The sequence below is a fragment of the Myotis lucifugus genome, unplaced genomic scaffold (genome assembly GCF_000147115.1).
Source record: "Myotis lucifugus unplaced genomic scaffold, Myoluc2.0 scaffold_169, whole genome shotgun sequence".
Classification (NCBI taxonomy): domain Eukaryota; kingdom Metazoa; phylum Chordata; class Mammalia; order Chiroptera; family Vespertilionidae; genus Myotis; species Myotis lucifugus.
This window is the reverse complement of record NW_005871217.1, coordinates 1,338,898-1,364,661: the sequence shown is the minus strand read 5'-3', so window position 1 is coordinate 1,364,661 and position 25,764 is coordinate 1,338,898. Positions and strand designations below refer to the sequence as shown.

General features: G+C 47.1%; 2 protein-coding genes and 1 non-coding gene across 7 annotated transcripts in view; 1 reads left to right on the top strand and 2 right to left on the bottom strand.

Moving 5' to 3' along the window:
- Positions 1-13,897, top strand: part of PFKFB1 (6-phosphofructo-2-kinase/fructose-2,6-biphosphatase 1) — a 45,931-nt gene extending 32,034 nt beyond the window's left edge. For all 3 annotated transcript variants that reach the window (XM_023760029.1, XM_006096142.3, XM_023760028.1), the window contains 6 exons: positions 892-1,038; positions 5,064-5,168; positions 8,965-9,094; positions 12,076-12,138; positions 13,133-13,197; positions 13,557-13,897. In XM_023760029.1, the coding sequence (XP_023615797.1) occupies positions 892-1,038; positions 5,064-5,168; positions 8,965-9,094; positions 12,076-12,138; positions 13,133-13,197; positions 13,557-13,616 (570 nt within the window). In that variant the 3' untranslated portion in view covers positions 13,617-13,897. The remainder of the gene's footprint in view (positions 1-891; positions 1,039-5,063; positions 5,169-8,964; positions 9,095-12,075; positions 12,139-13,132; positions 13,198-13,556) is intronic.
- Positions 13,898-14,898: 1,001 nt separating this feature from the next.
- On the bottom strand, positions 14,899-24,952 carry TRO (trophinin). Of its 3 annotated transcripts, XM_023760034.1 has the most exons (13): positions 24,646-24,952; positions 23,309-23,397; positions 21,822-23,015; positions 21,051-21,155; positions 20,878-20,941; positions 20,576-20,655; positions 19,949-20,040; positions 19,172-19,251; positions 19,038-19,080; positions 18,554-18,616; positions 17,880-17,994; positions 16,984-17,091; positions 14,899-15,132 (listed from the first exon to the last, which is right to left on the bottom strand). In XM_023760034.1, the coding sequence occupies exons 2-13, from the start codon at positions 23,351-23,353 to the stop codon at positions 15,073-15,075; spliced, it is 2,049 nt and encodes a 682-aa protein (XP_023615802.1). In that variant the 5' UTR covers positions 23,354-23,397; positions 24,646-24,952; the 3' UTR covers positions 14,899-15,072. The 3 variants fall into 3 exon arrangements, with proteins under 3 accessions (XP_023615802.1, XP_023615800.1, XP_023615801.1); XM_023760032.1 differs by lacking the exons at positions 14,899-15,132; positions 24,646-24,952 and having other exon boundaries at positions 15,319-17,091; positions 23,309-23,353; XM_023760033.1 differs by lacking the exons at positions 14,899-15,132; positions 21,822-23,015; positions 24,646-24,952 and having other exon boundaries at positions 15,319-17,091; positions 23,309-23,353.
- On the bottom strand, positions 18,223-18,351 carry LOC111827471. Its single transcript, XR_002831068.1, has one exon. It is a non-coding gene; the product is annotated as a small nucleolar RNA SNORA11 (small nucleolar RNA).
- Positions 24,953-25,764: the final 812 nt, after the last annotated feature.

The following is a 25,764-nucleotide window of genomic DNA, read 5'->3' as shown; positions in this document are numbered from 1 at the left end:
AGCGAGTCACTGGCTCCTCGGGGCTCCACCGGCCGCCTTCGTGGTTTCTCTCGGTGCTGTCACCGTTTCCTCCCTGGACTGGCTGTGTCTTGAGAACAGGACACCCTGATATTCAGTGCAGGTCCCACACTTACTCAGCACATGTTTGAATGTGGTTAGAACCTGGGTACCAGCACCCCTACTAAAGCAATAAGAATTCAAAGACTCAAAGAGAAATATTCCCCAAATCCCACTCCACCACATCTAGACCACACTCTGAGTACCCAGAACCCAAGAAATCGCTGCTCTGTGGTCCGGTGTCTGTTTCCAGTGCCTGTGTGGCCCTATCACAGAGTCTGTCCACCTAAAAGCAGACCATATCACAGGAGTGTTCACCCCTAGGTCAAGGCGTGGCCAAAGGGTCACTGTTTGTGGATCGGGGGATCTGTGAGGGTATGGTGTGGGCAGAACTTGGTCATGTGACTGGATTATCCACAAACCTGAACTCAAGGCATCTATGAGTGCAGGATGGAGGCAGGAAGAGAAGGGAGGTGGACTGTGGGTGGATAGCCACCCTATGCACTCTTGTCCCAGTCTCCACAAATGTTAGAGGTGGACTGTTTGAAGGAATGAATAACCGATGGGGGTGGGGCGGGGGGTTCAGTGAACAAGCAACAACAAACAAGCACACACACATAAATGCACATATTCTATTCTATTCCCTTGATCCGTAGTCACATGGGAAAGTATATGGCTTTTTATAAATTGGAAACATTTAAACTGTATTCTTGCTTGTTCATCATCATTCTACCATTTGTGATAGATCTGCGCTTGTTCTCATGGCTACCCTGTCTTCTTTCATCTCTCTCTCTTTCTCCCCTCCTCTCCTCATCTGTACCCCCTACTTTCCAGTATGCTTATGCCCTGGCCAACTTCATTCAGTCCCAGGGCATCAGCTCCCTGAAAGTGTGGACCAGCCACATGAAGAGGACTATCCAGACAGCTGAGGCCCTGGGCGTCCCCTATGAGCAGTGGAAGGCCCTGAATGAGATTGATGCGGTGAGACGTAGGGGAATGGATTTCCTGGTGGATGGTGGGGCTTCACTCTCAGCTTATACCCTGGGTTGTCTCTGCTGGCTCCTATGGTAACCTAATTAATTCAACAAACACTTCTTGACAACCAGTCATGTGCCAGGCACTATTCTGTGTGTTGAAGATCCGTGAAGGCCAGAACAGACAAGTTCTCTGAACTCATGGAGCCCATATGCAGACAGTAAATAAGACACTGTATCTCATGTGACAAAGGGTTGTGAGAGGGGAAGTACAAGGGACTATGGAGGCTGAGGGTGCTTCTGACAAGACTTGATGGTGTGAGATTTACAAGAAAAGCTTCCTAGATGAAGGTGGGGATGAGAAAAGAAACAGGCAAAACGGTCTGGGAGTGAGGGAATAAATTTAATTTCAGTGGCAAGGAACAGCTCATGTGAAGGCCCAGAGATGAGAATAGAATATGGCATGTTCAGAGAGCGGAGGCTAGAACAGCAGAGAGGCTGGGACAATGATTGTGAGGTCTGGAGATACGGGAGATAAGGTTGGAAAGGAAGGTAGCTCATAGGGCTTTATATCATGTTGAGGAATTTGGATGCTGACCTATAAATGGGAAGCCATTGATGTAGTCTCAGTCAAGGAGGAATGGCTTGAATGTGATTCACTTTTAAAAAATAAAATAAAAAAGACCATTCTGGCCACGTGTGGAGACTAGGTAGGAAGAGGGCCAGAACGAGCATGTAAACTGGTATGGAGGTGACTGCATTAGTCCAGGAAGAAGTGAGCGTGTGATGGACCAGAGTAGTGGCACTGGAGGTGGAACGAAGAAGAACTTGAGGAATATTTTATCGGACCCTTATCACATGGCAGTCTCTCTTTGGGTCAGGTTTTCCCATGAGCTCTTTTTAAAAATGTTTTTATTTGTTTTAGAAAGAGAGGGAGGGAGAGGGAGAGAGAGAGAAAAACATCAATGATGAGAGAGAATCATTGATTGGCTGCCTCCTGCACACCCCACACTGTAGAAAGAGCCCACAACCCGGGCATGTGCCCTGACTGGGAATTGAACCATGACCTCCTGGTTCATAGGTCAATGCTCAACCACTGAGCCACACTATCTGGGCCCATGAGTTCTTTGAAAAGGCATTGTTTCCTCTCCATTGTTTCACCTGCACTATAGACACACTGATATCAGATAGCGGCACATAGGTTATGATTGTTAGACCCCAAAGTAAAAACTTCACCACAGATACAAATAACTTGAATGTAGGTAGGTTAACCTGCTTGCCTACTAAATATGCCTCTATAAATACTGACAAGTATGTGTGTGTGTGTGTGTGTACATATGTCCTTAACGATAGATGTACAGCGATACCCATACTTACAAAAAGGGATATGTAGCATCATTCTGCATATCACATGTATTTGCTATAAGATACATGCAAGAAAATATGTCAACTCTTCATCCTAAGAGTTCAGTTATGGTTTGTTTCTTGCACACATGTGATATAAACATTTATTTGATACCTACTTTGTTTCGCAAAATCTGTTTCACATATTTTGGTTCCTGTCTTCACTGAATTTTCAGGCTAAACAGGTTAGAGGAATACAAAGCAGTGTGTGTAATACAGGCTCTGGTAGGCTAGACTGTGGGCGCACAGATGTCGGGGCAGGACAGGTGGCCCAGCCAGGATCTGCCTGGAAGAAGTGATGCCAATGTTAACTTGGAAGGTTAATAGTGAGCCAGATAGAGAATATCAGGAGTGGTATACCAGGCAGAGAGAACAGCTTAAACAAAGAGCTTGTGTGTGTGCAGCTGCTAAGGTTGTAGCAGTGGGGGCTAAGAGGGAGGAAAAAGGAATAGATTTGAGAGAAATTTAGGAGGTAGAATCCCAGCAATGGGTTATGAGGGTGTGGATGAGGAAGAAGCAAGAATTTAGAATGATGCCTACGTTTCTGGTTTGTTTTCCATGATCAATAATATATTGTTAATTAGTTCCATTTATTGAGTCTTTAAAATGTGCCTTGTATATCCTGTACTAGTCTCTTTTGCACATATTACCTCTAATATTCAAAACACTCTTGTGGGGTCATTGTAATTCTCCTTGTTTTGCAGATGAGGAAAATAAAATTCAGAGAGGCTAGGCAGTTTTCCGTAAGTCAATAGGGAATCAGTGACCATTTCCACTGGCAACAGGTTCTCAGAATGCCTCTGAATAGAAAGTTAAAGCCAATCTGGAAGGATGTTGTGTCCTATAGGGTGCACTTTCTCCCATGGGCAGGGCCAGTTGAAGAAGTTGGACAATGCATAGCTGTCTGTGGGCTGGGGAAGAGGTGAACCTCACACCAGAGCCTGCTGCTTCTCCTACAGGAAGGTCTAATTCTTGGAATCCACACAACCAGATGGAAAACCAACATCGCTTCCCCACCCCACCAGCAGCCACCTCACTTCTGGGGATTTCTAAGTGGACTCAGAGTTCTCATATGCTCCCGAGGGACAGTCTCTGAGCTCTCGATTCCTCCTTTGGGTAAAGAGAGTGTATCTCCCTTAGGCCCACTCTGAAACTGTTAGGGATTTACTAATGCTTGCCTTCTGAGATGTCTGTGGATAGCTGTTTCTTTATCTGCCAGAGATCCTGGAGCAGAGGTAGGGGCAGGAGGGATGAGAGATGTTCTAAAATGGGAGAACCCTGCTGTGGATGTGCATAAACTTGCACACACAGTCACACTCACCACAGTATGCTTACAGTCACAGACATGCACTTCATGGACACTAGTCAGACACAGGCTCTCTCTCAGACACATCTACCAATAACAGCTACACCATACGCACAGACGTATACACACTTACAGACACACCTAGAGATACATGCAGACACAATCACAATCACTATAGACACACATACAGTCTTTGCAAATTTCTACATCACATGAGCACAGAGGCGTACCATGGGCACACGCACAGTATATCACACAGCCTCAAGCATATTATCACAAATTCACACAGGCTTCAGGCATAGGCACACAGATGTTCACACATATCCACCAGAAACATAATCAGGGACATACACACTCACAGATACACATGCCACAGACACACTGAGGTGCACATGGAAAGACAGACCACAGAAACATTCACGGAGGCATTTTCTCAGATGCTCAGACACCCTGTACACACACACAATCACATGAGCACACTACATATGATGAGACACATATACAAACACAAAGCATAGATCCCTAAACATACCACAGGTACACACCATAAGCATGCTGCACACACACATGCAAAGTCACAAATCCTTAAGCCCACATATTTATTTATTTTTAAATCATCACCCAAGGATATTTTTTCATTGATTTCTAGGGAGTGTTGGAAGGGGAAGGAGAAGGAGCAAGAGAGAGGAGCATCGATGTGAGAGAGACACATTGATTGGTTGCCTCCCACACGCACCCCTACAGGGGCTGGAGCACCTGCAACCGAGATAAGTGCCCTTGACCTGGAATCAAATCCGTGACCCTTTGGTCCATGGGCCAATGCTCTAACCACTGAGCAACTGGCCAGGGAAAGCCCACATATTTATAAAAATACATACACATATGTACAATATACACCTACAAACCTATTAGGACAATCATATAGGAACACCAGAGACCCACCATGCTGAACACATCTATACATATGCACTCTCACATCTGCACAGCCACATACCTCATACACACACACACACACACACACACACACACACACACACACATACACTCAGACAACAGGCACAAACCTAAAGCTGTGTTCACAGAAACCTAGGTGCTACTGTTCTACAATCATTTGGCCTTAAAACTATGGTAAAGGCTGGCCAGGCTGGCATGGCCCAGTGGTTGAACATCAACCTATGAACCAGGGGGTCACAGTTCAATTCCCAGTCAGGGCACTTTCCCGGGTTTCAGGCTTAATCCCTAGTGTGGGGTGTGCAGGAGGCAGCCAGGCTGTGTGGATTTCACCATGTGAATACTTTTGTCCCCAAATAATTTTTCCTCAGGGTGTCTGTGAGGAGATGACCTATGAAGAAATCCAGGAACATTACCCTGAGGAATTTGCACTACGGGACCAAGATAAATATCGCTACCGCTATCCCAAGGGAGAGGTAAGCTTTGAAGGGTGGACTGATTCCTAGAACTCCTCCTCAGTATCCTCATTCCAACCCTCGAGGTTTCTTAGTTTCCTAGATTGCTTTCGAAACACAATAAAGCATATATTGCAGCAACTGCCACCCCACAGGCACATGATTATCTGGCCCTTGGCTGACTCAGATTCTTGGCTATGGGCAACAAATTCCTCTGTTTTAAAAGGAGGCTGGGGGAGGGGGGAGGTCAGTGGGGGAAAAAAGAGAGAGAGATATGTACTACTATTTGTAATACCTTAAACAATAAAATTTAAAAATAAATAAATAAATAAATAAATAAAGGCTATACGTTTGCCCTGGCCAGTGTTTCTCAGTGGTTAGAGCATTGGCCCATGCACCAAAGGGTCTCGGGTTCAATTTCCGGTCAAGGGCATGTACCTGGGTTGCAGGTTCGATCTCCCACCCTGGTTGGGTTTGTGTGGGAGGCAACCAATCGATGTGTCTCTCTCACATCAATGTTTTTCTCTGCCCCCACCTCTTTCCCTTCCTACATCCCTCGCTTCCACCCTCTCTAAAAATCAATGGGAAAAATATCCTCTGGTGAGGATTAAATAAATGAATGAATGAATGAATGAATGAATGAAATAAAAGCTACATATTTGCCTGCTGTTTCCTCTCTGCTTTCAGGAGGACTCACCTTACCTAGACTTTGTCTCTGGTATACTTTCACTAAAGGCACTTGAACTACTTCAACATACTCTTTGGGTTGGAGTCCAAATGGACAATGGCTAATATTTTAACCTACTTCTTTGCCACCACATAAACCAGACCATCAGTTCTCTATCCCCATAAGAAGTTAATCCTCATTGCTTTCTACACCGCCTCCATTTAGCCAGTTCTACATTTTAGAGTATTTATTAGTCATACCCCATTTCTGATACAAATTCCTGGGAATAGTTATCAGAAAAGCTAACATCAGGGAATATAAAACAATTGATAGCCTGTGTTACAAAGCATTTTCACTTTTTTATCTTCATCCTCAGAAATGACATTATAAAGTTGGTCTGAGTTTGCTCTCATTTTCCTTTATATATTTTGAGGCTATGTCATTAGAGGCATATAAATTTAAAGCAATTATATCTTCTTAGCAAATTGTATATTTTATTATTATATAGTGAGCAAACCTCCTTTCTCTTGAAAATGGTTTTGCCTAAAAGTATATTTTATCTAATATTAGCATAGCTATATAAGATTTCTTATAGTTAATATTTGCCTAGTTCATCTTTATCTGCTTATTATTTTGAGCTTCTTTTTGTCTTTTTGTTTTGTGTCTATTATAAACAGTGCATAGTTGACTTTTGTTGTTTTTAATACAAATTGCAAATATATGTCTTTTGAATGGTAGGTTTGGTACATTTACTTTTATTGTAATCACTAATTTGTTTCAGCTTATTTCTGGTCTCTTGTTTGGAACTCTCTATGCTTTATTTTTTCTCTTTTCCTCCCTTCTTTAGAATTGATAGAGTTTTTCGATCTATATTTGAGTTATATAATCTGTTTCTGTTCTTTTAGAGGTTGCTCAACATTTTAATATGCATGACTAACAAAATCTAAAATCTACCTTTCCCCTAAATTAAGATAAGAATTTTAACTCTGGTCATTCCCTCTCCCAACTTACATGTTCATTACTGTTTTGTATTTTAGTGCAACCTTGTGCCATAATCTTCAAATGAATTCTTATTGTTATTATTAAACGTGTTATTGTATACAGTCAGTGTTTGTTTATATTTAATCACATATTTACCAATTCCTTTGATCAATTTTTCTCCTTGCATCTCAAGTTTTCCCTCTGGGTTCAATTTCCATTTTCCTTTAGAAGTTTATTTAGGAGGATCTGTTGGTAGTAAACTCACCATTTTTGTCTAAAAATGTCTTGGTGGGGTTCAGTCCTAGATGATACTTTTGGTATAAAACTCTAGGTTCATGGTTGTTTTCTCTCAGCACTTTGAAGATAGTACCCCCACACTGTCTTCTGACTTCTAATGGCTAAGAAGTCTCCTATCAGTCTAATTGCTATTTCTTTTCTCTCTGCCTGTTTTTAGGGTCTTTGTATCTTTTTTGCTTTTAAGTTTTACTCTGATATGTCTAAATATTCATTTCTTTTCATTTATCTTGCTTGAGTTGGACTCCTGTACCTGAGAATTGGGATTTTCATCAATTTTAGAAAAACTCTTAGGCATTATATCTTTAACTATTCTTCTCTCACATGCTCTCTATTATCTCCTTCTGGAAACACAATTAGACATGTGTTAGTCCTGTCTTTATTCTTTAGGTCTCCTAACTATTTTTCTTATTTTTTATCTCTTTGCTGCAGTTGAAATAATTTCTTCAGCTCTGTCTTCCAAATTCCTATTTCTTCCGTTGTATCTAAATTTCTGTTTACTCCAACAATTGAGTTTTAAATTTTAATTAATATATATGTATATATTTTGTTTCTAGAATTCTATTTAGTTCTGTTTCAAATCTACATGTATTTGGTAGCATCTTGTTTCTTATATTTTTTACTCCATCTTTTAATTTTTAAAAAATTTTAAGCATATTCATTTATATTTTGGATTATTTATCTTGAGTTTTTAAAGTTCTCATCTTGTTTGTTTTTTCTGTTTATTTTCATTCATAATAGTTTATTTTTCTTTGTGTATTGTGAGCTTCAGTTTGGCAAAAATTTATCTGTGGGATTCCCATGTGGTCTGAGTTGAAAGAATCCAGAGAAAATGTCTATTTGCTTCTTCCAGACACTCCAAGAAGCTAACAACTTGAATCATTTTTTATTAAACTTTCAGCTTAGCATTTTCTAAAACACATGAATAGTGTAATTCTGAACCAAAAACCCACTTGAGGGTAGACTTGTGGTTGTACATTCTTATAGGAGACATTTTCTAAATTTTTATACTCAGAGTCAAACAGAGACAGATATAAGTTCTTATTGTTACCCTTTGCCTATATATACTTTTTTCTAGTTTACACTTTTATTGAGGATGTAGCCCTTTGAGGGTCTCAGGTTTATTGGAGAAATTCAGTCCTAACTCCCTACTTTGTATATACCTAAGGCCTTGTCTCATGTCTCTATAAGGTTTTAAAAATTCAGGCCTCACCCAGCCAGTGTGGCTCAGTAGTTGAGCATCAATCTATGAACCAGGAGGTCACAGTTCCATTCTGGGTCAGGGCACATGCCCAGGTTATGGGCTCGATCCCCAGTGTGGGGCATGCAGGAGGCAGCCAATCCATATTCTCTCTCATCATTGATGTTTCTATCTCTCTCTCTCCCTCGCCCTTCCTCTCTGAATTCAATACAAAATATATTTAAACAATAATAATAAAATAAAAACAAAAACTCAAGCCTCTTGGAAAATATGATTATAGATGCCCCCATGGCAGTTGTTGCTTCCACATCCACTTAGCACCCTTGTTTACCAAGGTTTTCTTCATTTTGGAACCCTATCTTTATGTTTCCTTAATTTTCTTGAAAAGTCAGCAGTGCGGACATTTATTTTATCTAGCTTTTCTAGGAATTTTTTGTAGTGAGAAGTTTTATTATTGTTATTGATATCTAGTTGAATATATTGATTGCTCCCCATTTAACAGATGAGAAACCAAGACCCTAAGAAGGAAGTGAGTTGCCTAAGGTCGTACTGCTGGGTCAGCAGCTGAACTGACACCACATCCAGGTTTTCCTGATTTCTAGTCTAGAGTTCCTCTCCTCTGGGCAAATGTGCCTCATCTCCCTTTCTTAACCGAAGTATTTTCTTCTTTTTAGTCCTACGAGGATCTGGTTCAGCGGCTGGAGCCGGTTATAATGGAGCTAGAACGGCAGGAAAATGTACTGGTGATCTGCCACCAGGCTGTCATGCGGTGCCTCCTGGCCTACTTCCTGGATAAGAGCTCAGGTACCACTGTCCTCTCTGTTCCTGGCATGGGGAGCTGGATGTCATTTGAGACCCTGACACTAGCAATTGGTGGTTTATATCCTCGTAGTTAAGAGCACAGTGTCTAGAACAGTGATGGCGAACCTATGACACGCGAACTCATTTTTTTGGTTGATTTTTCTTTGTTAAATGGCATTTAAATATATAAAATCAATATCAAAAATATAAGTCTTTGTTTTACTATGGTTGCAAATATCAAAAAAATGTCTATATGTGACACGGCCCCAGAGTTAAGTTAGGCTTTTTCAAAATGCTGACATGCCGAGCTCAAAAGGTTCGCCATCACTGGTCTAGAACAAAGATGCCTGAGTTCAAGTTCTTGCTCTGTCACACACTAGCTTTGGCAAATTACTTTAACCTGGCCTCGGTTTCCTCATCTGTAAAATGGGAAAGAAAATGATGAAGTTTAAATAAATCAAAATGTGTAAAGAGCTTAAAATAGTTCATGACACATAGCATGGGCTACATAAGTCTTAGCTACTATTATTAGTATTACTACCATTCTGAGCTAACGTCTTCAAAGCCGGCCTTAACAGTCTGCCTTGATCTGGAAAACCTAAGCTAGTATTTCTCTGAAGCATGCTGTCTGCAGGTGGTAATGGACCTTCCCTGACCTCATGATCCTGATTTTAGGTTTCTATATTTGCTGTAGAGGTGATTTTCTCAAGATAGTGTTTCCATTGTTTTACATTTAAATGATTATTTCTTTTTCTAAAAAAATGTCTAGACATTGTTGAGTATTTATACACTGAGTACACATACTGAGTTGCAAACTCAGGCAGGTGGCCTGGCAAGAGACTATTGTGCCACCTTCGAGTGAGAGAGTCCACTTCTGACGGGGATGCTGACGTATTGGCATCTCCTGGACACTGAGGGTGTGTGAGGACAGAACAAAGCCATATTTGAAGTGGGCAGTGTTTGCAGATTTGTATCATTTCTATGTTGTTAATTTCAAAATCAAGGGCACTTGGAATATAGTCATCCAGATTTGGAACCTGGGGAACTTGAGAACTTCACATTGGACAAATCATTCCCTCAATTTCCTCACTGAAAAGGGGTGGTGGGGGTCCCCGTGCTACTAGGTTTCTGATACCATCCACACATTACTGCTCGGTGCTATCTTTGAAACTGCAAGGCAAGCACGGTAACCTGACTGTGCAGGTGAGGAAATGGCGGCTTTGAGAGGTCAAATGACTGGCCCTACCTAGGTCATAGGGCTTAGAGGGGTTGAGAGGGACATTAATCCCAGATGCATTCCAGAAGCCTTCCCCTCTCACACATGCATGGGATGTGTGGGCGGCTCGTGCGTGTGCAATTGGCACACTACTTTACCCACTTCCTACCTGCTTTCATGCACAGGCCACACCAGCTGCTCACAGCTGCCCTGGGAGCCGAGCCAGGCAGGCTGAGCACAAGCTCTGACCCCTATTACTCAGGTGAGGAATCTGAGGCCCAGAGAGATGATGTGACTAAGGATGCCGACCCAGCAGACCTCACAGCTAGGGCACTCTCAGAGTACACCTAGTCCAATCCTATGCTATAAGAGATGGGAACTCTGAGCCAGAGAGAGAAAAAGTAGGGCCAGGCCACGTGTGGAGGTGGTGGCAGAGCAGGGTCAGAGACCTCAGGCAAGTGGGTTCCCTATTCTGAGTTTGTTCCCTCACATCTGCCATGAGGAACAGTAACTCCCACAGAGTATCAGCAAGGATGGAAGGAGATAGTGCACCAAAGTGCCGGGCCCAGGGCCCGACAGTGATGCTGACCAAGAGGAGGAGAAGGAGCAGTATGGACACCTAGGAAATTGCCAAAACAGATGTTTCCGGTGGCTGGGAGGGCATTGGCACGCCCCTTAAAAGTGTAAGAGAGGCCCAGCATGGCTCAGTGGTTGAGTGTCGACCTATGAACCAGGAGGTCACAGTTCTATCCCGGTAGGGGTGGATTCATCCCCAGTGGGGGGCCATGCAGGAGGCAGCTGATCAATGATTCTCTCTCATCATTGATGTTTCTATCTCTCCCTCTCCCTTTCTCTTTGAAATCAATAAAAAATATTTTTTAAGTGTAGGAGGGACTCCAGGGATGAGAAGCCATGAAGGTGGGTTCTGGCTTAATGAAAGGAGATGGGGAGTGGTATGGGAGTCTGGGTGGATGGACAGGTGGGTGTCATCAGAGAGTGTTGCAATCTGGAGGTGTCGACTCAAGATACTATGAGCCCCTCAAAGAGTGGCAGCTGACTGCAGTGGACAGAACACACAATTGAACCTCTCAAGAGTGTTCTGGGTTCTAGTCCCAGGGCTGCCACTCCCTGGCTGTGTGCCTTAGAACAAGTGTCTTCACTCTGAAAGCCTCGCTGATCATCCCCTCTCCTCAGGGCTGTCTGGTAAATACAACCTAGGCCCATACAAGAAATTATAAGTGGATATTGAGAGAACTTTATGCATCATAGTCAATGACTGCAAACAAGGGGATAATGCTTGTCCACCAAAAAGAGTGAGAGTAGTCAGAGGGCGCAGGCCTGGGTGGGGGAAAGGCTGTGCAGGCTGCCCAGGTACCCACACCCTCATCGCAGGGTCTCAGGAACCCTTTGTGGAGATGCACTGTGGGCCTCTGTGGCCTGTGGAAGAACCTGGGCTTGGGCTTGGGCTGGGGGTGGGGATTGGAAGCCTGCCTTGGGGTCATGGTTGCCCTGTGAGCCACCTCCAGGGTGACTATCCTGACCATCCCGGGGGGCCCACAGTCTGGCTGCATTCCCCAGGGCCCGCCTGCCTCCCCTCTGCTCTCTTCCTCCCTGGCCATCTTGCAGGCTGTGGGGGAGTGGGCCCCAGGGGAGACCGACCATGGGGAAGGGCTGTGGACAGGGGAGAGTGCTGTCAACCTTCAGGCCTGGGGGCCTGGGGACCCCCTCAGCACCCTGTCTCTGATGGCTGCTTTCTCCTCCTTTCCAGATGAGCTGCCGTATCTCAAGTGCCCTCTGCACACAGTGCTCAAACTCACACCTGTGGCTTATGGTGAGAGCCCCCACCTTTATCTGGGGAAAGGCACATAGAGGCCATGAGAATGCCTCCAGTGCCTACCATTTGCCCAGTAGAGTCCTAGGGGAGGTTCCTTGGGTGGGTAGTTGGATGTCCTGGTAGAGGTGGGCCTGGTGGTGGCAAGATGAGCACTGAGCATAGAACACCAAACTGTAGCAGGGTCACGGTGGCGGGGCGGGGGGGGGGGGGGAGAGTAGTCTCCAAAAGGGACCAGAGGAACAATTAAGTGTATGTTGGGGCCAGATTGAAGAAAGACCTCAAAGGCTAGACTCTCTTGGGGCATTAGTTAGCTGTGAAATGTTCATGAGTAGGGAAGAGACAGACAAATCTTTCTGGACTGTGAACAGGACAAATGGTGTACTGAATCCCAGAGTAGAGTGCAACCCAGAGATGGAGCTAAGGGGGCTTCCATAGGCATTGGGTCTCCTCTGCCAGCCCCAGCCCCATGATACCATCCTCCTCCTTCTTCAGGCTCCCCAAAACTCCCTGTGACCTCCAGACCTTGAAGGTTCCATAACCATTGTCCTCTAATTACACTTTATCTGGGGCTGATGGTCTCAAGGCAGTGGCCCAGGTCTCCTCCACCACTTCACCACCTGACAGAGCTGGGAGGACCAGAGCTCCATCATTATTATCTAGATTAGATTGCTGTCCCACAGACCACAAGACTTGGGGGATCGCCAGAGATCATCGCTTTTCTTCTCACCACTGACAGTTGAGCAACTGAGGCTCAGAGACCACTGAGACGATTAGGGGAAGAGCTGGGAGGATGTCTCTTTGGTGACCTCTTAGGCCTGGTGTCTTCCCCACACATCACAAAGCTGGTCTAAGTTCCCTCCCTACCGGGAAGTCACAATTACACACAGCACGGAGCTGGGGGTGTGGGTGGTGATGGGCACGTTGAGGAATGACACCTCAGGAAAGACTTATTGTTTCGTTGGGGGCTTATGGATGGGTTTTTCTTTTTGAGGATGCAAAGTGGAGTCCATCTACCTGAATGTGGAGGCCGTAAACACACACCGAGAGAAGCCTGAGGTAGGTGAGGGCCTCTGTGGCCTATGCGGGCACATGGTGAAAGCACCCTCCCCACCCAAAGGGCCACCCCAGTGCCACCGACCTTGGGTGTTTTACACCATCAAATAGAATAACCAGCACCTAGAAATGCTGGAACCTCCGCCCAGATTTGGAGGCACCATGGAGATGCAGGGCTAGAGCAGTCCCTCCCAAAAAGGCCTCAGACCAGACTCCTCCAGGCTCTCCTGAGAAAAGGATCAGGATGCAGGCTTGGCTGAAGGAGGGGAGCCTGGTAGTGAGGACAACCGACAGGGGATGGGATGGGCTGGGGTTCCACACTGCTGTCTCCTTCCTGTTAATCCTGGGCTTTCTTCTCTCAGAATGTGGACATCACCCGAGATCCTGAGGAAGCCCTGGACACTGTCCCTGCCCACTACTGAGCTCTCTCCAGGAAGTCAAACTACCTCTTTCCTGACTGTCTTCCACCTTTAGAAGCTTCTATCCTTGCTCTTCTACACTTAGAAGACTTTGGATTTGGTCTCACTGGGAGACCCTGCTTCCAATGAAGAAGCCCTCGGCAGTTCCAAAACAGGTGTCGATTTCTAGCTACAACCAAGGAGCTGTCTAGCTCTGGATGAAACTTTTTCCTTAATTTCCATTCTCTGGTCAATGAAAACTTCTCTTACTGCCTCTAAGTGGGGAGAGGTGGTCATTGTGAGGCTTCTCCCACAGGATCATCTTAAGATCCTGACCCCGCAAAGTGGCTCTGGTGCTGTGGGGATGTGGAATGGGTGAGAGCTTCCTGGAGGAAAGACTTCTGGGAGGAGATAGGTCTCTGTGTCTGCCTATGGGCTTTGTTCCTTGGTGGGCAGTGTTCCTGGGCCACGACACCATCATCCCTATACTCAGAGAAGCTGTACTTGGACCACAGTGCTCCTGTCTTCTCCAACTCTTGCTGCCATTCTGAGTGTTATCACTGTCCATGTAAATAATCCAAAGAATACCCTAGCCTCCCAGTCCCCCTCAACTCCATGACCACCCACTCCATGGACATTGGCACCATGTAGACTTCTCCCCAGTGTGACTTCTTAAATACATGCATCCCACTATCTGACCACAAACCCACAGTTCTTACAACTTTCTGTGTCATGCACAGGATCCCTAGCAGCGTGCCTTCTATACAGCAGACATGCACATCGTATTTCTGGCCAGGTACCAGTAACCCAGTGCTGAAAAGACAAACTCATACAGTATTTTCTGGTACTCTAGCCCACCCCACCTTCTCAGGGATTGCCTACTTCAGTCAATTCATGACTATTCTTTTTCTATCTCCTGTCCTGTTCTATTGGCTTTTGTCCCGACGGTCTATGCAACATGGTCTGGTCTCTCTCCTATCCCAATAAAACTCTCCCTTGTTCCTGTGTCACCCTCTGATTACCCCCCCCCCCTCCATTCTTACACAAACATCTCAAAATGAATGTATAATTACTGTCCAGAACCTTCTCCCTGTGCATTCTGTTCCAGGCTTTCCCCCTCCGTATCTTTGTTCATATTCCTGCCATGCTTTCCCCAGGTCTCTATCCCACTGAAGTAATCCTTTCCTTTTAGCCTAAAGCTGGACCCCACATTCCCCAAAGAGCTATGCCGATCTTTAGCTCTTCTATGAACTCAAAATGTCACTCACAACAATTTAAGCATAATAAAGAAAGAAAACAACTCCAGTTCATTTTGCAAATTTAATGGAACGCTGATACCAAAGTACAACAACAGCACACAGAAAGCGAACAAGAAAGCAGGACTGGCAACTGGATTTTTCATAGCATGTCAACCTCAGCTGATGGGTAGTATCTGCTTGGACTGCTGGGTGGACAAAGATCCCAAGGATGTTCCTTGGCTTCATGGGAAGGAAGGACTGCTGCAGCTCATTAGCGGGATCTGTAAATGTGGGTCATAAATCTGAAAACAAAATGCCAAAAAGGAACATATTTTAGCATCAAATATACTGTTTTCTCATACTTCCTCCACTGTCTTCATCTCCCCACCCTGCCCTCCCACCTCGGGGTTTCTTATAACATTTCCCAGCACTTATATGCATACCCATGGGCCTTGGCTATGGAAATGCTGTAATTACCTGAAACCTCACTAGCCATAGGAGAAGCTACAGGCACCAAGGCTGGTGGCTCCACCACCAAAGGGAGCACCGTTGCTCGGTCCACCGCTGAAGCCAGCACCGGTGTTCAGTCCACCGCCGAAGCCAACGATAGAACTGGGTCCACCATTGAAGCCAATGCTGGTGCTGGGTTCGCCAGTAAAGCCAATACTGGTGTTGGAACCACTGCCAAAGCCAATGATGGTACTCAGTCCTCCGTCGAAGCTGGTATTAGGCCCACCACCAAAGCCATCACTGATGTTGAGGCTACCACTAAAGCCAGCACTGGTGCCAAGTGTGCTGCCAAAACCAGCATTGGTGCCCAGTCCTCCACCAAAGCCATCGCTGGAGATCAGTCCGCCACCAAAGCCAGCACTGGTGCCTAGTCCACCATTGAAGCCAGTGCTGGTGCCTAGTCCACCATTGAAGCCAGTGCTGGTGCTCAGTCCACCACCAAATCCAGTGCCGGCACTTAACCCATCGCCAAAGTTAAAACCCACACTGGTGCTAAGCCCGTTACCAAAACTGGCACTGGTAGCTCCACTAAAGCAGGCGCTGGTGCTAGGAGGGCCACCAAAGCATAGGTTGGTATTAGGCACATTACCAAAGAAGCTGGTGCTGGGACCTGCACCAAAGCCAATGCTGGCGCTAGGGGCACTTGCAAAGTCAGTAGTGGTGCTAAGTGCCCCAGTGAAGTCAGCACTAGTGCTGAACATACCGCCAAAGCCAGAGTTGGTGGTGGGTGCACCACCGAAGCCGGGGCTACCACCAACAGCACTGCTGAAACCAGCACTGGTGTTGAGCGCACCGCCAAAGCCGACACTGGTGCTGATTGCACCGCCAAAGCTAGCACTAGGATTGGGAGAGCCACTGAAGCAGATGCTGGTGCTCAGTGTGCTGCCAAAGTCAGCGATGGTGCTGGAAGAGCCACTGAACGAGACACTGGTGCTGAGGATGCTATCAAAACCAGTGCTGGTGCTAGGAGAGCCACCGAAGTAGATACTAGTACTGAGCGTGCCACCAAAGCTGGCGCCAGAGTTGGGAGAGCCACCAAAGCAGACACTAGTACTGAGTGTGCCACCAAAGCCAGTGCTGGTGCTAAGTGCACCGCTAAAGACGGCACCGGTGCTGGGGGCACTGCCAAAGCTGGTACTGGTCATGAGAGCACCACTGAAGCCAGCAGTGGTGCTCAGTGTGCCTCCAAAGCCAGGGCTGGCCCCGCCACTGAAACTGGTAGTGGTGATGAGTGGGCCACTGAAACTAGAGCTGACCCCACCACCGAAGCTGGCACTGGTATAAGGTGTGCCACCAAAGCTAACGCTGGCTGTGCTGCTGAAGCTGGCACTGGTGCTGGGTGTGCCACCAAAGCTAATGCCAGTTCTGCCACCAAAGCCACCACCACTGGGGCTGGGTGCACCACTGAAGCTAATGCTAGCACCATTGTGGAAGCTAGCTGCGGTGCCAGCTCCTCTGCTGAAGTCGATGTTGGTGCTGGCATCTGCATTTTCGTGGGCTCTGGCCTCAATTTCAAATGAAAATCTGCTCCAGGCCTGAGCATCATCGCCTAACTCTTCCCGTGTTAGGCAGTCGATATCCATGTCATCCCAATTCCAGGGCCCAGCCACAGCTTCCTCTCCAATTCCCATTTGGGCTCTTGCCTCAGCCCTGGCCTCAGCCTCAGCCACAGCCACAGCTGCAGCCTGGACTTCCATCTCCACTGCCTCCCGGTACTGAGCAGCCCAGTCCTTGGGGTCTTTCTTCTGCACCTGAAATGGGAATGATAATCATTATAAGGAAAATAACCTTATAATTATGTATTAAGTGCATATTATGGGCTTTGTATAAAACTACTAGCAATATTTTTCAAGGCTATCATGGGTCAGTCTTGAGATCCAATTTCAGCTCTAATGACTTAGGTACTGTGTGACCTTGGATAAGTTACTTAACCTTATTGAACCCAAGTGTCTTATGGGTTCATATCTGTAATATGGGAAGTGATAAGAGTAAATGTGTTATGGATTAACTGCTGTGTCTCCCAAAAATTCATACATTGAAGCACCAGCCCCCAATGTGACTGTATTTGGAGATTGGGCCTTTATGGAGGTCAAGTTAAATGAAGTCATAACGGTGCGGCTCTGATCCAATAGGATTAGTGTCCCCATAAGAAGAGGCTCTCTCTCCACCATCTTAGGACACAGTAAGAAGGCATCCATCTGCTTTCCAGGAAAAGAGACCTCAGCAGAAACTAACACTGTTATACCTTGATCTGGTACTTCTAGCCTCCAGGATTATGAAAAAATAAATTTCTGTCATTTAAGCCATCCAGTCTATGGTATTTTGTTATAGCATTCTGAGCACACTAATGCAAACTATGAAGAATGACTGAAACAATGTAAACTTTATGTTGAGCAGCATCCTGGGACAAAATTAAATTCCATATGTTTATATATGAACTGCAGGCTGCCCTGTACCTGCCCATCCCTATACATAGTCTGCCCCAATCAGGGGCAACCCGTACCCTTAATATGCCAAGTCAGGGCAGGTCTCCTATTACCTTGCAGGCAAACTTGAGGACTTTCATCTTGCTAGTCTCATGGTAGGAGCGCAAGCCCCAGAAGAACTCATATTCAGGTGGTCTGCTGTTGGGGACCCTCTTGTACTCCAGGTACCTTAGAGAAAGGAAATGAAACTTGCTTCTAAACAAACAAATCTGTTGTCTAACCACTGGGAACCAGGTGAAAACTTCCTTCAAACACTAAACTCAGCTCCTGGAGAAGATTTCCAAGACCCTTCATCCCCAGACTCACTCCCAAACATAGTTCATGGTCTGGCCTCCACTATTAAGCCATTTCCCATTGACTGTGTGCAAAAGAGTCACTTGGTGCTGCAGGGGAGGCATGTGTAGGGCATGATGTCACAGGGAGGCCAATGTACCCTGCCACCTGTGAGGAGTAAGCCCAAGTTCCTGTTGGGTGTGTTGTAAACAGAGGAGCCATTCTTCAGACACTCTGCTCTGAGCACACCCCCCTAACAAGGGCCTTGTGTTTGATCTGGCCCAGCCTTGGAATGTCCCACCCATGGGAATTGTGGACAAGACTCAGATTTGGGGCACAGGATGCCAATACCTCTAAAGCTAGTGTAAGAAAGGGGCTTATCAAGCACCTCCTAGACCAGACCAACACACCCAGAACACGTCAGGGCCTGACAACGCCCCAAAACACCACTTACTTCTGCTTCACAAACTCGTCTGTGATGAGTTTCCTCACTTCCCCAAAGAGCGAGTGCCTCACCCTGACAATGGGAAAAATAACCCATGAACAGAAATCAGAACTTCCCAGATGAGGACAGAGGCATTTCACAACATGGAAGACACCTCTCTAGCACATGTGGCCATCTTCATGAAACCAGAAAAACAGTAAACACATACATGATCACTAGCAGTAGGCAGTTGAGGCCAAATGGTTCTTTGCCAGGGATACCCTGAAGGTCTATCTTATATCTCATCTTAGAACAGACAGAGGACATAGAGGAGAGAGGGAGCAGGGAGTTAAGGACTAGTTTCCCCATTCACCCAGATCAGAGACATGGGCCATCTACCCAGCCCGATACCCCCGCCCATTCCACCAGACCACCAGGCTGATGCGATCCTGGGACCATCCTCTCTTGCCAAAGGACAACACGGACAGCAAGTGCTGAGAGAGCCCAATCATACCCAGGGCGCAGCCCCAACTTGCGCAGCACCTCCCAGATGACAGCTGCAAGGGGAGGCAAGAGGAGAGGGACAGAAAATGAACATGTGGAATTCTGACCATGGCCACCCATTCAGCTGCATGCTCAGCCACTCACCCTCATTGGCCTTGTTGCCATTCATAAAAATGACACTCAGAATCACCATGAGAAGACCTAGTTTGGGTGTGTCCTTGGTCCTAGGGGAATAACAGGACAGAGAGAATGTTTATGTCTGCAGCCATCTGCAAAAAACACACCAGCCAGCTCCCTAGGCTAGCCTCTCCCAGATTCCTCAGGTACGGGAGAGTTCTGCCCAGTCTGTGCTTCAAGCTCCACGTGACCCTGGGCAAGACACTTAGACCCCTGAGCCTCAGTCTCCTGTCCAGTGAAACGGGAAATCACATCCTCCCCTCCCCGGGCTGCTGAGAGGACAGAAGAAATCCCCCCAACAGAGTTAGACCCAGGCACTCCGCCAATGCGAGGCCCTTCTTCCTCTCACAGGCCCCTCAGCCACCAGAGAATTCACAGCCACCGATGCTCCTGCCCTTCGAGTATCGTGATCCACCCACACCAGGAAGGCCTCCCGTGAGAACCACTCTATCAAGACCAGCAGGAAGAGACAAGCAGTGACAGGGCTGCCTTCCTGGGAAGCTTCTGGACAGACAGACAACCTGACAGTAGGACTGCCCCACCCCAGGCTTCGACACCCTTCAGTCCATCATAACCAGGCACAACTTTTGTGGGCAGGGTTCCAGCTACATGCGGGAGCTGGAACGGGCTTTCAGGCCTGTCTTTCCTGACTCTCTAAGGAAGTGTGGGACAGAAGACAGGGATGGGGTAGTGCCATGGACAAAAGCAGAAGCCTCCCTCCCACCCAGCCCTTTCCCAGCTTACGTTCCCAGTATGCCTGCGGAGGATTCCTTAGTGCTGATGAGAATATACAAGCTACTTTGCTTATCAATCTCCTTCAAATTGACTCGAAACATCTGCCAAGTAAAAGAATAACCTGTGAGATAACAAAATTCAGACTAGGCATCAATGAGCTTCCTGAGCATCCCACAGCTCCCCTTGTACCTAGGGGCCAGTGTGTGTGTGTGTGTGTGTGTGTGAAATCAGTGAGATAATAAATGTAAAGTACTTAGCTATGAGGCCAGCATACAGAAAACAGGCAAGAAATGTGCTACTGTTATCAATATCACCCTTGTGATTAGTTGGAATCTAGGCAAACAGAGAATGAGGAATAGAAGGAAGAGGTGAGCATCTGGAATACGTTCCAGGACATGTCCAGCAGCAGACAGAAGTCAGGACTAAGTTGGTTGGCTTGAGTCCTAGCTGTGCTTTTACCACTTACTTGTGTGACTCCTGGCAAGTCTATGCACCTCCCTAGGTCACTGTCTGCCCATCTGCACAGTGATGGGGCTGAGTTAGAGAGTCTCTGTAGTCCCCCCAGAAGGGACGTGTACATCTTTGTTTGATTCAAGGCTTCGCCACTGCACCCATCCCCCAGGGCTGCCCCTTCACCTTCTCCAGAGCGTAGCTTGCTCGTTCAATGATCTCTGGGAAATATTCATCATATTCCTGGATGACATCCTTCAGCATGTCTGCAGGAGGGGAGAGGTGGGAGCACCTGGGCTGAGCAGAGGCCACAAAGCTGCAGCCCTGTGGGGTCAGTGCAGTCTGAGTCCTAAACTATGTTTAATGGGAGATGCCATTAACACAGTGTGAGAAGAGTAGGGGAGGACATATGAGGGAAATAGCCCCCAGGGGGTGGGGGAGAGGGGCGTGAGAAGAGAGCTAAGGGAGGAGGGTATGTATGACTCTACCTGAGCGCTTGATGGGGATCTTTGTCTGGTCCTTAACCAACAGGTATTTCACCAACTTATTTGCCTGGGAGAAGAGGAATACATAGGGAAATCTCAATATGTTTTAGAAAACTCAGAAGAATGCCAGAGAAGGGGGCAGGTGAAGAAAAGACTGGGCAGCATAGGATTCTTACCCTTTCTTGCAAAATGGCCACATCTCGGGGTGGCGGAGGCCTCTGGCCCCATGGATTCCACCTGTAATTACGGCCACCTCTCTCATGCCCAATCAGATGCTTGAACTGCATCATCAGAAAGAAGGAAGGTCCAGAGTCACCAGGTGAAAGAGATGGCTCTGTTTCTTTACCCTACCTCCTCCTGAAAGTCCCTTAAACCCTCCCTGTAGTGGGTCCTGACCTTACTTTTGACCACCCTGAGTCCTAGACTTGTCTTTCACTGTCTTCCTGGCAGGAGTTTCATTTCCCAGCTAGGAAAGGAGCAACCCCAAGGCAGGGCCTGGGGTTCCTCTTCCTTTGGCCACTACTAACTCTGCTAGCTGTACCCCTTGGACAAGTCTCTTCATCTTTCTGGGACTCAATTTTCTTATCTGTAAAACTGGGACATAGGATCCCTAGCTGGTAAGAATTTCTTTCAAAACATGAAAACGACCTGTGTGAATGTATCCAACACAAAGCCTGGCTCATGGTAACTACTATGTAAATACATGTTGCATTATATCTAGGTTGTCATTAAGTACATGGATGTCTTATTTTCCCACCAATCTGTGAACTGCCAGGGAGCAGGAACTACGTCACATTCTTCTCAGCATCTCTCACAGCCTATGTGAACACAGAGACTGTCTCAAGGTAAAAAGGCTCAATAAAATTTTATAGAATAAATGAACAAACTAGGAGGCTAGGAATGGAAACCAAGTGCAAATTTAAGGATCGTGATGTCAGAGATCTCACCTTTCGGTTCCTCTTGCCCCGGGTCCTGGTTGTGGGCTCCAGACTCAACTGAGCCAGGTAGTCATCTGCCAGGGCCTGGACAGCAGCAGCAACCTGAGTCTCAAGGGTACTTAAGTTGGTCTGAGAGCTGGCCATCTTGGCCTGAGCTCCTTGGTCAACAATTTGAATCTGAGTTTTAGCTACCTGGGCCTTAGGGGAAGTCTTCTGAGCCCTGGACCCTCTCTTGACCTGAAGAGTGGCAGCTAGGGCTTGGTTTGTGACCATTTGAACGGCAGGTGGGGCCTCAGAGATCTCATAGGCAAAATGTATGCCCTCATTGGCAGCCTTCTTGCCTTTGGATTTTTTGGCCCGGATAGCCGCTGCCGAGGCCTCAATCTGCCTGATACCTCTCTCAGTGGTATCTGGGGCCCCTAGGACAGTGTCAGTATTTGTGCCTTTAACAGTTGCCCTCTTGTCTTTGGAGGCTTTCTTAGTTCGAACGGAAGCTGTCGTGGCCTGGGTATTGGTTGCCTCATTGGTCATTTGGCCTTGGGTGGTAGCTGTGTGGATGGTGTTTGAAGCCAATGAGATCTCAGTGGAATTATATATGGCCTTATCGGCAGCCTTCTTAGCCTTGGAAGCTTTCTTAGGCTTGATGGAGGCTACTAAGGCCTGGGAATTTGCTGACTCGCTGGCAAGTGGAGCCTGGGTAGTCTGTGGGATGACTGATAGGTAGAGGGCCTTCAAGGGTGACTTGATCTGTGTAGTGACACTCTCACTGCCAGTTGGAGATTGAGGGCCTTGGGCTGCCTTAGCAGCAGCTCTCTTTGTCTTGTTGGCTTTCTTAGACTGAGTGGTGACTGAAGAAGCTTGAATATTAGCTGCCTCAGTGGTAGCTGAAGCCTGGCTGATCTGGGGGCTGATTGGCAGTTTTAAAACCTGCAAAGGTATTTTAGGCTTGTTGATGGTAATCACATTGGAAGATGGGACTGGGGGGGGGGGGGCAACAGGTATTGTCTTAGTAACAGCCTTAATAGGGGCCTTCTTGGTCTTGCTTTTCTTAGGTCGGTTGGCAACTGGTGGGTCCATAGCCAGGGGGTCCTTTGTTGCTGCCAAGAGGGTATGCATCAGCAAGACACTGTCCTCTTCAGTGGTCTCAGCGTGTACATCTGGTGGGAAGTGAAGCCCCAAGCTCCCAGGGGTAGGCAGAGGGCCCTATACACTTAGGATTATGCTCTGCTGATTGATCTGATCTCCCTACAGCCCACCCTTTCCATGAAGGTCTCCCCTTCCTCTAAGCAGTGATTGAAAGGGAGGGTGAGGGAAAAGGAAGAGAGCAAAAGAAAGAGTCAGGCCTTATGTTTTTTCTCCTCCTCCTCCACCACGCAGGGGTGGACGGAGACAGGCTAGTCAGAAAATGACGCAACTACAGAGTGGTAGGGGGCTCAAAGCAGGAAGTGAACTCAAGATGGCGCAGCTGGCCAGGCAAGAATGCAGAGGGGCCTCACCTGGACCGGGGGCATCCTATAACCGTGGTCATTTCTCCTATCCATTTTTCTGGGAGGTCATGTAACAGCTGAACCTGAGGGGAAGGGGTCTGAGTTAGGGGAGAACGGAATGAGAGGGAGGAGGAGATTCACCAGCTTTTCTGAAGGAGGGGGCAACCTCATCTAACCTGGGGCCCCAAACCCTTCAACTACGGGATTCTCATACCTAGAAACCCAGACCATCTGGTTTGTAAACCCTACCGCCTTTTGCCTCTAAACATCCACCAGTCAGTTCTACCACCCCACCCCTTTACCCTACACAAGCCTGCCGCAACTCAATACTGCGTAAGCGCAACGACCAGAGCCCCGCCCATCTCAGGACCTCAGCGCGCAAGCGGCTTTGGTGGACCACAGTCTGACCACCTCAATCCCACACACTCCCCCCGCTTCGACATCTCCACCCACTCTTTCTAACTGCATCACATCTCAGTCCATCTTTCCCCCCAAACCGGCGCCCTCCCTCCCCTCTGCAGTACCACTTTGCTCCGCCCCTTGCCTAATACCGCCCACGTCTCCTCGGCAGTACAGCCACTCAAAGCCCCTCCGCGATATGCCGCCCCCCTCCGCTCTGCAGTAGTTCTCCGCACTTCCCCTTCCTTTTAATATGCCCCCTCCCTCCGCTCTGCAGTACGTCCCTGCACCGCCCCTCCCCCAAGACCGCCCCCTCACATCCACGTCTACAAGTGATCAGTCCCATCCTTTCTGCAACATGGACACCTCACCCACAAATCCAACGGTATTACGCTTTTGTACATTCCTTGTTCCTGAAACCTACCAAGTTCTGTCCCTTCCCTTTTCAAACCGAAATCTACCCTGTTTTCTCCCCTCTGATCCCGGTCATTGCAGCTGTTCAAAAGGCACCCTGCTTCATCCTTTCTCCAAGTCCTGATCCCTTTTGCTGTGGCCCAAATCAGGTCCTCATACCTTTCTCCAGGCTTAAAGATTTCTGTCATCGCTTGTCTCTCTCCAGAACTGAAGGTTTCTGCTCCATCCCTTCTACCGCCTGAACGATTTCTCTCTCTCTCCTTTCTGCAGTACCAAACGGGTCTGCATCCCTCCCTCCTGTTGCCTTAACAGAGTCCACATCTCTTCATTCTGTGCCCAAAGGAGATTGCGCCCCCTCCTTTCTCCCTTGCGAACCGGATCCAGGCACCTCTAAACCCAACCACTTCAATGCGGTTAGCTCCCAGCCGCCTAGCGGGTTTTCTGCAAAACTTGGGGGCGTAAGGAGTCAAGCAGGTCAAAGCTGCAGACCGGAGGGCACCACAGTTTTCATTAAGCTGGGCACCTTAGCTCACCTCGTCCTTTTGAGTCCAGAAGACGTCTGCGCTCTCCAAGCCTCTCCTTGGGTCTGAGCCTGTCCACTCCCCCTCCCCTGCCGGAAGTGGTCCTGCCTCTTTCCGCCTCCAGAGGGGTCTCCTTCCCTGCCTGTCAACCTCCTCCCTCCTCCCTACTTCCATCTTTCCATTCTCCTCAATATGGCCTTTTTTTCTGATTACTACCCCTATGCAGAAATCCATCTCTCCTATTATCCAGTTGATTTCTCCACCCCCCACCGTGCATCTCTGATCCTATTTGATTCCTCTGTTCCCACTGAGGACCATGCTCCTCTGAGCTCCCACACAAACCCTTACCACAGCCCCCTGTATGCCAACACTAATTACATAGTGTGTTGTTGTAGCGTGTGCCTGGGTCTCTCTCCCCCGGACCTGCTCTGGGGGACAAGGGACTAGATCATATTTAATTCTGTCTCTCGAGTATGACAAGACTAAAACTAAACACCAAAAGATAGGGTGCCCCCACATCATACGCAATTCAGAATACAAACAGTAAATGTAAGATAGTCTACCAAAGGTTTTTATTTATTCCCTGATCAAAGTAACCAAAAGCAGGCAGATGGTGGAGGACAGTTAAAACAGACAAGTAACCTGCATGAGGGTAACTTATTCAGGTTTTTTTTTCTTCCTCAGTCCTGCAATGAGAGTGTGCCCCACTCCTGGTTTGGAGCAGCACAGGGAGCTAAAACTGTGATGGAAAGTCTGCCATCAATGGGGGAAATACAGACACATTGTGATATGTCAATGTAGGTTCATCAATTGAAACAAATGTACCACTGTGGTGGAGGATGTGAATAACGGAGGGGGTTGAGCATGTGTGAGAGAAAAGGGTACATGTTTCAGATCTTGTATTTAGGTCTTTGATCCCATTTTTAATTAATTTTTGTACATGGGGACAAACTATAATCTAGTTTCATTTGTTTGTATGTGGCTTTCCAATTTTCTGAGCACCATTTATTGAAGAGGCTTTCTCCATTCTGTGTTTCTAGCTCCTTTGTCAAAAAGTATCTGCCCATATACATGTGGTTTTATTCTGAGCTCTCAATTCTGTTCCATTGATCTGTGTGTCTGTTTATCTGC